This window comes from Cololabis saira, chromosome 11 (genome assembly GCF_033807715.1).
Source record: "Cololabis saira isolate AMF1-May2022 chromosome 11, fColSai1.1, whole genome shotgun sequence".
Classification (NCBI taxonomy): Eukaryota; Metazoa; Chordata; class Actinopteri; order Beloniformes; family Belonidae; genus Cololabis; species Cololabis saira.
The window spans coordinates 47,847,254-47,859,440 of NC_084597.1; the positions used below are offsets into that span (position 1 = coordinate 47,847,254).

General features: G+C 38.4%; 1 protein-coding gene across 1 annotated transcript in view; it reads right to left on the reverse strand.

Moving 5' to 3' along the window:
* tln1 (talin 1) overlaps nucleotides 1-12,187 on the reverse strand; it is a 256,414-nt gene that overhangs the window by 38,850 nt on the left and 205,377 nt on the right. Inside the window, 5 exon segments of the mRNA XM_061734635.1 lie at nucleotides 1,451-1,558; nucleotides 3,638-3,823; nucleotides 3,947-4,063; nucleotides 7,564-7,689; nucleotides 9,769-9,952. Of these exon segments, the coding sequence (XP_061590619.1) occupies nucleotides 1,451-1,558; nucleotides 3,638-3,823; nucleotides 3,947-4,063; nucleotides 7,564-7,689; nucleotides 9,769-9,952 (721 nt within the window).

Consider the following 12,187-nt stretch of genomic DNA (forward strand, 5'->3'; position numbering starts at 1 on the left):
TTGCGCTTTTCCACTAGGGATCTAACGTGCGTAGATACTTTTTCTGTATCTATTCTGCCGAAGTTCTAAGCGGCTGAGTCGGCTGTATCGACATCATCACCCTACAGGCCACCGATTGGTCGGGCCGTCAGACGTTTGAATCAGGAAGTGGGAATCAGAGAAAGAGCGACTTGTGGCTTCTTCATTTTATTCAACAGGCAATGGCAGCAAAAGTCTGTTTCATGATCCAACTCTGAGGGTCAGATGTTCATAAACCTGGTGCTGAAGAGAAAATTAAAAAGGGATTTAGACGGAGATAAGGAACGACCAGATCTACCAGGAGCTCTGTCACTTCATAGCTGCTCACGGCTCCAGCTGACTTTTCAGCAGCGCCGAGACAAAAAAAAAAATTAAAAAGCGTTGATGCTTGAAGATTCTTTCACTCTCATTTTTTAACTTGATATTGAACACAAGCCACAGACCCAGCAGCACATCTATCATCTCCTCCAGGTTCTACATCACTTCTGATCTGGGTGTTTAAAAACAAACGAGGGCAAGGCGAGTGGAGACGAGGTGTGGCGAGTCGAGTCGCGCTGAGTAGGTACTAGTGGAAAAGCGCCACAATATCATGGCTCGAAGCCAACAACCTCCTGCTTCACATCAGCAAGACCAAAGACAAAAAAAAACAAAAAAACCATCAGCAAGACCAAGAGGCTGATGGTGGACTTTGACAGGTGACAGGGAGGAGAACAGTAAAGTATCTTTAATGGTTCACTCATCAGTTTCTAGATGTCAGTTGTCCGCCTGACTGGTGTTGTTGCAGCTACAAGTGGTTGTTTTGTTTGTTTTTATTTTGGATCCCCATTAGCGGACGCAAAACGCCAGCTAGTCTTCCTGGGGTCCATAAAGATTTAAAGGTACATTCATATAAAAGCACAATTATATACAGGACTGTCTCAGAAAATTAGAATATTGTGATAAAGTTCTTTATTTTCTGTAATGCAATTAAAAAAAACAAAAATGTCCTACTTTCTGGATTCATTACAAATCGACTGAAATATTGCAAGCCTTTTATTATTTTAATATTGCTGATTATGGCTTACAGCTTAAGATTCCCAGAATATTCAAATTTTTTGAGATAAGATATTTGAGTTTTCTTAAGCTGTAAGCCATGATCAGCAATATTAAAATAATAAAAGGCTTGCAATATTTCAGTTGATTTATAATGAATCCAGAATGTATGACATTTTTGCATTACAGAAAATAAAGGACTTTATCACAATATTCTAATTTTCTGAGACAGTCCTGTATATACTTCTTATAGTACTTTACATTTTAAATGTATGAATACATAACTAAATACATAAGTAAATACAATTACATCACTCCATTAAGTAATTTTAGAGGAAGTAATTTTAATTACTTTTGGCAAAGAACGTGATTGGAAACAGTAAAAACATGCGTGTCTCACCACCAGCACGTGCTCCAGCAGTCCCAGGTATCCAGAAGCACATTCATTGCCGTAGCGCAGCGCTCGCATCTGAACCTCAGGGCTGACCTCCGGGTGGTACGCAGCTTGCTGAAAGACAAACAAGTCAACGCTCTGACACCGGCAGAATATCCATCGGGGAGTTTTTAACTCATAATGCCACAAATTTAACATCTGAGAGACACAAAAGCTCTTCTACAAAGAACGGAAGATAACATCCGTTCATCTTCCAGTTGGATCTAGATCAGCGGTCGGCAACCCAAAATGTTGAAAGAGCCATATTGGACCAAAAACAAAAAAAAGCAAATATGTCTGGAGCCGCAAAAAAGTCTTGTATAAGCCTTAGAATGAAGACAACACATGCTGCATGTATCTTTATTAGTTATAACTGGGGGAAGATTTTCATTTTTCTTTCATAATGCACTTCGAGAAAAAAGTCTAAATGTTGAGTAAAAAAGTCTAAATGTCGAGGAAATAGTCAAAATTTCATGAAAAAAGTCAAAATGTCGAGAAAAAAGTCGAAATGTCGAGGAAAAAAGTCGAAATGTTGAGAAAAGTCAAAATTTTTAGAAAAAAGTCGAAATGTCGAGATTAAAAAAGGAAAAAGGAAGAAAAAAAGAGAAAAAAAGGAAAAAGAGAAGAAAAAAGAAAAAAGGAAAAGAAGAAAAAAAAGAAAAGAAGAAATAAAAAGAGAAAAAAAGGGAAAAAAAAGAAAAAAAAGGAAAAAAGAAAAAGAAAAAAAGGAAAAAGAGAAGAAAAAGAAAAAAGGAAAATAAGAAAAAAAGGATTAAAAAGAGAAAAAAAGAAAAAAAAGGAAAAAAAAGAAGAAAAAAAGAAAAAAAAAGGTCAAACATATTTAAAAAAGCTCCAGGAAGCCGCTAGGGCGGCGCTAAAGAGCCGCATGCGGCTCTAGAGCCGCGGGTTGCCGACCCCTGATCTAGATGTACTTCTGGTTAATTTAACTTTGCTTTGCAGGTACGTCTAACCGTCCTTTGTTTGAGCTTGTTAACTAGATCAGATCAGTCCAATCCTGTAGAGGGAGTCTGGATGTCTGAATGTAAACACTGTAGAAGATTGGGACCTCGGACACCCAAATATTCCCCTGCATGGTAGATGTGCTCGCTGTGTTGCTGACAGGCTGCGGCCAAGTTTAATTTACTCTTCTACACTCTCTTGTCTTTGTCTTTCTCTTGTGTTGGCTTGTCAACGGGAGATTTTCGCCAATCAGGGCCACGAACACCACCTTGTCTGGGGCTCTGATTGGTCGCAGCACTAGCCAGCTGCACCCAAAGGCAGTTGGAGCGGCCGCAGCGTGGATGAGAGGGAACCTTGGATCGTTTTCAAACCTTACATCTTTCTATATCTATCAGACCAGGATAAAACGAGCCTGGTCCTGCTCAAGGTTTCTTCCTCCTAAAGGAGGAGTTTTTCCTTGCCACTGTTTGGCTTAAGGCTTTTCTCCCACTATGAGAGTTTTTACCTGCCATTGTTTATATAATAATTGCTCGGGGGTTTATGTTTATGTTTATGTTTATGTTTATGTTCATGTTCTGGATCTCTGGAAAGCGTCTAGAGACAACATCTGTTGTATTAGACGCTATATAAATAAAATTGAATTGAATTGAATTGAAAACCCCAAGAGGCTTCGATTCACTGCAAAAACTCAAAATCTTACCAGGAATATTTGTCTTATTTCTAGTTAAAATGTCTCATTTTTAGTCAAAAAATCTCATTACACTCAAAACAAGAGTCATCACTGGAAAAAAAAAAAGAAAAATAACTTGTTATTTGACAATTTTCACCTGTTTCAAGTAGATTTTCACTTGAAATAATTATCTTCTCAATACAAGCAAAAGAATCTTGTTCCACTGGCAGATTTTTCTACTTATTTTAAAAATTACACATTTTAAATAGAAAAAAGACAAATATTCTTGTTAAGATTTTGAGTTTTTGCAGTGTTCTTCAACTTGATGTAGCAACTTCCCAACCTGCGACTGCTGGACATCCCGGTGAGGTAAATCCAGCATCTTCCGCTCACTGTCCTCTATTTAATGCATTTTAATGAGTCCAAAAGCACTGAAAGGACCTTCAAACTTATCCATGAAATCTTTCTTTTCTCAGCCTCTGGAAAAACTTAAATCACAAGATTTAAACTAAAAACGTTCCTACTTTGCAGGAGTGCAGCATGTCGGCGATGGCTCTTCTGCTCAGGTTGGCTGTGGCAATGATATCCTCCTGACGACAAGAGTTCCCAGCAGCCACGGCTTTGGCTGTTGCCATGGTGATCCCTTTAGTCGTGCGGATGAACTCCTCCGGTGTGGTTGTTTTTGATGGCGGGTCAGAACTACAGAACACCTGTGTTTGCAAAACCCAGACGATCGAAAGTGAGACTCTTCACTCTTTTTGTGTTTATCGTTTCAGTAGAATTTCAATGGTTGGATCAGTTCAGAGTCGTACGGAAACATGGACTCCACTCACAGTCAGCTCCTGCTTGATGTGCTCAATAGTGGCCTCCAATGCCCTGGTGCCTTTCGTGGCTTCATCCTCCACTGCCTTCACGGTCTTCAGCAGAGACGTTACGTTGGTCACCATCACCTGCAACAGACGGATCACACAAGCACAGACTAGACTGATTAATGTCTGAAAAACTGATGCAGCACATCTAACAAAAGACTTTTATTGTTTAAAAAAAGTGCAACATTTAATACCGGACACTGTCAACGGGCCTGCACTGCAAAAACTCAAAATCTTACCAGGAATATTTGTCTTATTTCTAGTTAAAATGTCTCATTTTTAGTCAAAAAATCTAATTACACTTAAAACAAGAGTCATCACCAGAAAAATAACTTATTTGACAATTTTCACGTGTTTCAGGTGAATTTTCACTTGAAATAAGTAGAAAAATCTGCCAGTGGAACAGGATTTATCTTCTCATTACAAAAAAATCTTGTTCCACTGGCAGATTTTTCTACTTATTTTAAGTGAAAATCTACTTGAAACAGGTGAAAATTGTTGTTTTTTCCAGTGATGAGTCTTGTTTTAAGTGTAATGAGATTTTTTGACTAAAAATGAGACATTTTAACTAGAAATAAGACAAATATTCTTGTTAAGATTTTGAATTTTTGCAGTGAGAAAACAAATACTTACACAATATTTTATCACTAGCTTGCAAAAAAGCGATCACAAGGAACTGTTTGTCAAAGAATTCTCCAACAGTTGAAGATTGGATTAAGGTTGTTCAGGATATCTTTAAAATGGAGAAGCTAACTTTTTTTTTCAAGACAGAACAAAGAACAAAACCAGTTTGATAGTCTCTGGGAAAACTGGATAAGTTTTATCACAACATCTAAATATATTACTGAATGATGCATAATTAAAACAAACCCCAGTTCCCAACTCCACTCAGATAGTTCTGTTCTGTTTGTTTGCTATTTTTCTTAACTTTATTTAATTTTTTCTTTTCATAAGTTATAGTTGGATGCAATATTTTACTGTTTTACAATGATATTGTTTATTATTATCAGTACAGATGTCAAAGAGTTTACATGAGTGTGGCAGAGTGGAGGAGCTGCAGCCACTCAGGCTGACGGGACACAGGTGTGGCCCGTCCACCTCTCCACCCTGCCAGCCTTATAAAGAGGTCGGAGGAGCTGCTGCTGATGTCTGCTGTGAAGGAGCTGGAAGCACGTGTCTTGGGTGTTCTGGTGAATAAAAGGGCTCTGCACTAAACTCCGTGTCCTCTCTATCCTGTCGGTCGGGCCCCGTAGCACTCGCCGTGCTACAATGAGGTAAATGTATATATTGGTTCTATAACTATTGTTGTCGACCAATAACTTGTGCTGATGGTGTACCAAAGAAGTTTATTTATACATTTTTTCTGGAGGGGGGGTATTTAGTATTTTAAGGTGACTTCTCAGAATGTTTGAGGGACGAAAGTGAAAATCCCTTTTTTTGCTATCCCCTTACAAATGCCTCGATTTATACTGTAATGTAGGGCTGCAGCTATCAAATATTTTAGTAATCGAGTATTCTACTGAAAATTCCATGGATATTTTTGTTTAGTTAAAGAGTTAATTGACATTACTAAGACTAAATTATATAATCCAGTAGGTTCATGGCTGTGCATTTAAAAACCCTGAACTTACACCAGTTGACCAAATTCACTGCCTTCACTCAAAAAACTAAGGATCTTACCAAGAAATGTTCTTATTTCTAACCTAAAAATGCCATTACACCTGATAACACACATCACTTAAAAGGTTAGATGTTTTTCCCACGTGTTTCAATTGAACTTTAATTTGTGTCAAGCAAATTCTAAGTTCTAGTTAAGTTTTTTAAGTTAGTCTTTAAGATTTTGAGTTTTGGCAGTGTTCAAAATAAAATGATGAGACCTGCTATATTGGAGCACATTTTCTTTTAGTTAAAACTGTAGCGGGAACAGATGTTTAGAGGAACCTATGTATGTACCGGGTTAGAGGGGGAACATATAGGAGAACGGACCAGAAGAATATAGAGTGGATTAAAAAAAGTTAAGCACTGAGCTACATGTGTCTCCCGTTTGGGCCATTGCAGACTGCCTGAGCATATAGATATATAATATATATATATATATATATCTCTATGCCTGAGCAAGTTACAAAAACCAAACATATCCACCTCTTTATTCTTCCTTTTCGTGCGTGGCGTCAGCGCGTTGTGCCGCATTAAACCTAGTCTGGGTGAAATACCTGCTTTGAGCTGCAAAATTAAACCATTCCTCGAGGCAGAGAACATTCCTCCATCATTTTTTTGTAATCAAATTACTCAAATTATTCGAGGAATCGTTTCAGCCCTACTGTAATGACATGCAACTTGTATAACTGACTTTATTTCTCTAATAAAAAGGTTTAATAACAAAAAAATGTGCAACACTCTTGTCTCAAATATAAGCATATGGATGTCCTCTAGAAATTACTTACCCTATCTTTAATTCTACAGAGAGAAACATTTTCTCATCAACAAAACATATTTTATGTCTGAAAAATGGTTCAAATATGTTATTTTGTTACTCGGAAAATTTAAAATTTGTTTTGTTGATGAGAAAATATGTTTCTCTATTTTTCTTATTTTTATCTCTATAGCTGATATAACATGAATTACTCCTATGTGGGATCAATAAAGTTCTTATTTTTGCCATCTGAGAAAATTAAATATATTATAGTTGGTGCTTAACTGTTTCCCAAGTATATTAGTGCGTGTGTGAATGAATAAATGAGACGTAAAACGTACATTTCTTTGTAGAAAGGCGCTTTATGAAAATAAGTCCATTTACTTTTATTCGTTTCCAGCGCAGTCTTGAACATCCAATATGGCGGTGACTAGAGGTGGGTGCAATTCATCGATGTGTTGATGCATCGCGATGCGTCACGTGACGATTTGGAATCGATTAATTAAATTTTTTTTTTTTTTTTTTTTTTTTTTTTTTTAAGTTATCCTATCCAGATTCCAGACTGAATAAGCTGCTAAATCATTTCATTTTCAAGAATGCACATTTCTTATTATTCACTTGAAATATGGCAGATATGTTTACACTAAGTTCATATCTTGTTTACTTGAATTAATGAACTCATTAAATCCAGGGCTTGACCGTTTTCAGTGTTTTCCACCAATAGAGGGCGCTCTCATGCAAGTGCAGCTTTCCCTGGTCAAAGTTAAGTAAGTCAAAGAGCAAATGTTTACATAGTCATAAAATAAATTATTTTGTGTCTTTGAAAAATACATGTCAAATGTTCAAAAAACCTTGTTATTTACTTAATGAGTGTTGTTAGAGGAACTGAGTTAATTGATTGGCTATTTATTTACAAATGTAGCCACAGATGAAGACAAAATCAATCTTGTATGGAAAAAAGCATTAAAAATCACAATAATCGAAGAATCGTGGCATCGACAATCGTTATAATCGAAGAATCAAAGAATCGAAGCTCCAATAATCGAAATCGAATCGTGAGGTACCCTTGTTTGCACACCCCTAGCGGTGACGTTGACGTACGGCTCAGCGCTGGATGGGGCGTCTACGTACATATATCTATGGGTCTGACCTGCGTGCTGTGTCTCACCTTAGCCGAGCTCTTCAGCTGGAGCATGCTGGGGTCGTCGTGCGGTTTTCCTGCTGCTGCCTTCGTGGCGCTGATGAGGTTGCCCAGAGCTTTGGCCACGTCCTTCACTGCATTGATCAAGACCACCTGTCGGGATCAGAGCAGATAAGTTCAGCCTTCACGCAGCCGGAGCCCAAGTGGTTAACGTGCAGTTTGAGCTGGACTTGTCTGAACTTTTTTTTTTTTGTTTCGTTTAGTTTAGTTTAAATTTTAAACTATTATTTTTTGGTGTATGTATGTATGTATGTATGTATGTATGTATGTATGTGTGTGTATATATATATATATATATATATATATATATACACACAGTGGGAAGAACAAGTATTTGATACACTGCCAATTTTGCAGGTTTTCCCACTTGAAAAGCATGTAGAAGTCTGTAATTCTTATCATAGGTACTCTTCAACTGTGAGTGATGGAATCTAAAAAAAAAATCCAGAAAATCACATTGTATGATTTTTAAGTAATTAATTTGCATTTTATTGCATGACATAAGTATTTGATCACCTGTCAACCAGTCAGAAGACCAGAAGACTTCCGGCTCTCACAGACCTGTTAGTTCTTCTTTAAGAAGCCCTCCTGTTCTCCACTCATTACCTGTATTAACTGCACCTGTTTGAACTTGTTACCTGTATAAAAGACACCTGTCCACACACTCAATCAAACAAACTCCAACCTCTCCACAATGGCCAAGACCAGAGAGCTGTGTAAGGACATCAGGGATGAAATTGTAGACCTGCACAAGGCTGGGATGGGCTACAGGACAATAGGCTAGCAGCTTGGTGAGAAGGCAACAACTGTTGGCGCAATTATTAGAAAATGGAAGAAGTTCAAGATGACGGTCAATCTCCCTCGGTCTGGGGCTCCATGCAAAATCTCACCTCGTGGGGCATCAATGATCATGAGGAAGGTAAGGGATCAGCCCAGAACTACACGGCAGGACCTGGTCAATGACCTGAAGAGAGCTGGGACCACAGTCTCAAAGAAAACCATTAGTAACACACTACGCCGTCATGGATTAAAATCCTGCAGCGCACGCAAGGTCCCCCTGCTCAAGCCAGTGCATGCCAAGGCCCGTCTGAAGTTTGCCAATGACCATCTGGATGATCCAGAGGAGGAATGGGAGAAGGTCATGTGGTCTGATGAGACTAAAATAGAGCTTTTTGGTCTAAACTCCATTCGCCGTGTTTGGAGGAAGAAGAAGGATGAGTACAACCCCAAGAACACCATCCCAACCGTGAAGCATGGAGGTGGAAACATCATTCTTTGGGGATGCTTTTCTGCAAAGGGGACAGGACGACTGCACCGTATTGAGGGGAGGATGGATGGGGCCATGTATCGCGAGATCTTGGCCAACAACCTCCTTCCCTCATTAAGAGCATTGAAGATGGGTCGTGGCTGGGTCTTCCAGCATGACAACGACCCGAAACACACAGCCAGAGCAACTAAGGAGTGGCTCCGTAAGAAGCATTTCAAGGTCCTGGAGTGGCCTAGCCAGTCTCCAGACCTGAACCCAATAGAAAATCTTTGGAGGGAGCTGAAAGTCCGTATTGCCCAGCGACAGCCCCGAAACCTGAAGGATCTGGAGAAGATCTGTATGGAGGAGTGGGCCAAAATCCCTGCTGCAGTGTGTGCAAACCTGGTCAAGAACTACAGGAAACGTCTGATCTCTGTAATTGCAAACAAAGGTTTCTGTACCAAATATTAAGTTCTGTTTTTCTGATGTATCAAATACTTATGTCATGCAATAAAATGCAAATTAATTACTTAAAAATCCTACAATGTGATTTTCTGGATTTTTTTTTTTTCTGGATTTTTTTTTTTTAGATTCCATCACTCACAGTTGAAGAGTACCTATGATAAAAATTACAGACTTCTACATGCTTTTCAAGTGGGAAAACCTGCAAAATCGGCAGTGTATCAAATACTTGTTCTCCCCACTGTAGATGTTCCCCTTAGTTCATATTTGTAACTCTGCTTTGGAAGAGCTTCTGAATGCTGTCAGGAAGTGTTTAGTTGTTGATTTTAAACATAAATTGCGCTGTTTTAAGGTCCACTAAATCTCAGAATTTAAGCACATTTGAATTTATGAATAATCTATTTGTTGGTTCTGGATAATCTGCTTTGTTTCTAACTGTAATGGAGCTGTTGTAGGGTTGGTACCTGGGTCTCCGGGTCTTCAGAGCCCAGGCTGGCGGCTCCTTGTTTCACCACCTCTGCCAGTTTGGTGATGGTGGTGACTGACGACTGGGCGGCCTGGGCCAGTTTCTCCTGACTGGCTCCGGCACCGGAGACCAGTAACTTTGTGTCCTCCACTAAGGCTTTGGCCGTCTTTAGAATACATTCTCTGAAAAGAAAGAAAAAAAAAAAAAAAAAGGAGAAATGCTCCCATTTACCACATTTTAGGACCTTTAATAATCAGATTCTTTTGTGCCTCTTGAATCACACGCTGCCACAAGAACAGCTGATAAACTGAATTTCCATGTTCTCATTTTCGTTTCATTTTTTTGATTATTTCGAACATGTATAAAAAACAAGAAAAAAGATAAGAAAACAAATCAAGGTTACATTCCACCACATAAAGAAAAAAAAACCAACATCAAAACACAGTTACATGTTCGAAAAGGAGTGGGAGGAAGTATAAACTTATTTAATCCCACCCCCTTTCCACAACTAATTACACACACACACACACACACTAATTTTTATAAATATATACCATTTTTACAAAAATAACCTGTTTAATACAAGATATACCGTATTTTCTGGACTATAAGCCGCTACTTTTTTCAGCCGCATGGTTTTCAACCATGCGGCTTATACAAAGGTGCGGCTATTCTGTGGATTTTTCTTCCACCGCTCGGGCGCTCTAACCGGAATTAAAATAAAAACTAAGACAAAATAAATGCAAAGAAGAATATGCTACTTCTTCTTTAGCAGATAGAAGTAGGTAGAAGCAGATTTCAAACAGATAAATAGATAAATAAATACCGGTTTTCTCTTGGTTCTGTCCCATTTTAATCAGCAAAGTATAATAAAAGACACTGTTAGGAAAGGATCTATTTAGGTACAAACATGTACATCATTTACAGTTCAAAATCATTAGCGGATGCGGCTTATATACAGGTGCGGCTTATAGTCCAGAAAATACGGTAAGCTTTATCGTAAATATAACTGATATAAATATAATATAACTATGATATAAATATAATATAACTATGATATAAATATAATACGTATATCTAAGTATATAATCATACAAAGACAAGATGACAGAATAGCAGAACACACACAGCTGCTGATCTTTAAACACAGTCTTCACTTTTATACCTCAAATAAAAATTTCTTCTTAAATTGTTTTATGTTTGTACATTCTTTTAACTCCAAATTCAAACCATTCCACAGTTTAATTCCACAAACTGATACACAAAAACGTATTTTTGTTGTACGCACAAATAAAGATTTGAAGTTTAGGTTTCCCCTTAAATTCTAACCCCCTTCCCTCCCAATGAATCATTTCTGAATGTTATCCGGTACAGAATGATTTTTTGCTTTAAACATTACTTGTGCAGATTGAAATGCCACTAGATCCATGAGTTTTAGTGCTTTAGACTGTAAGAATAGTGAGTTAGTGTGATCTCGATCTCCACAGGATCAAATGGTTATCACAAAAGTTCAGCGTCAGGTCCAAGATGCCGCTGGTTTCCTGTTCTCCTCTACGTCTTCTGGTCCACGGCCAACTGTGGCCGCCGCGGCTCGGGTCAGATCGCTCCTGCAACAGATACTGACAGGTCTGGCACCGACCCAGCGGCTCTAAAGCTGTCAACGAGGCCGCCTAGCAGGCCGTCCGTCAAGAGCTGAGACTAGCTCACCGTGCAGATTCACAGTCGTTGGGGCTCATTTGATATTTGCTTGCTATAACTAGAGATGAAACATGTCCTTGGACTAGCAGCGCAGCCGGCGGCCAAAGCTAAAGCTTTTCATTCCACCACCGCCTGCAGCTGAGTTACAGCCTGTGACCTCGTGAAGCTCCAGCATCAGTCAGACCTCGTCACGTGGAGGATGCATCCTGCCAGCAGCCGTCCAGGTTAATGGGGAAGGTCCATGACACTGGGATGTGGCTACGCTATTTAGCTAATTCATCCCTGTGGTGTAAACTACCAAACCGTTTTTCCTACTGCTCACCAGTGTTGGGACTAGGGCTGGGCGATATATCAAGATAGGGTTATATATCGATATATTTTCAAACGAGATATGGTACGAGACAATATCGTTTATATCGATTTAAAAAAAAAAAAAAAAAATTATGATTTTGATATAGCTTATTTTGTGAGAAATTGACTTGAATGTTTTATTTGAGATTTGCACAAATGTTTTGTTATTTGCACAACTGTCAACCTCAAAAAAAGGAAAAGTCTGCCTGTTACTGTCTACATTGTATTAATTGCAGTGTATTTTAATTTAATTGTTATGCAGGAAAGGGATATTTGTTTTATTTTATTCAAGAAGCATTTTTATTCTATATATGCAGGCAGTTTATTTTTATTTCATTTGTTTTATACATTTTGATATTGTGCAGACC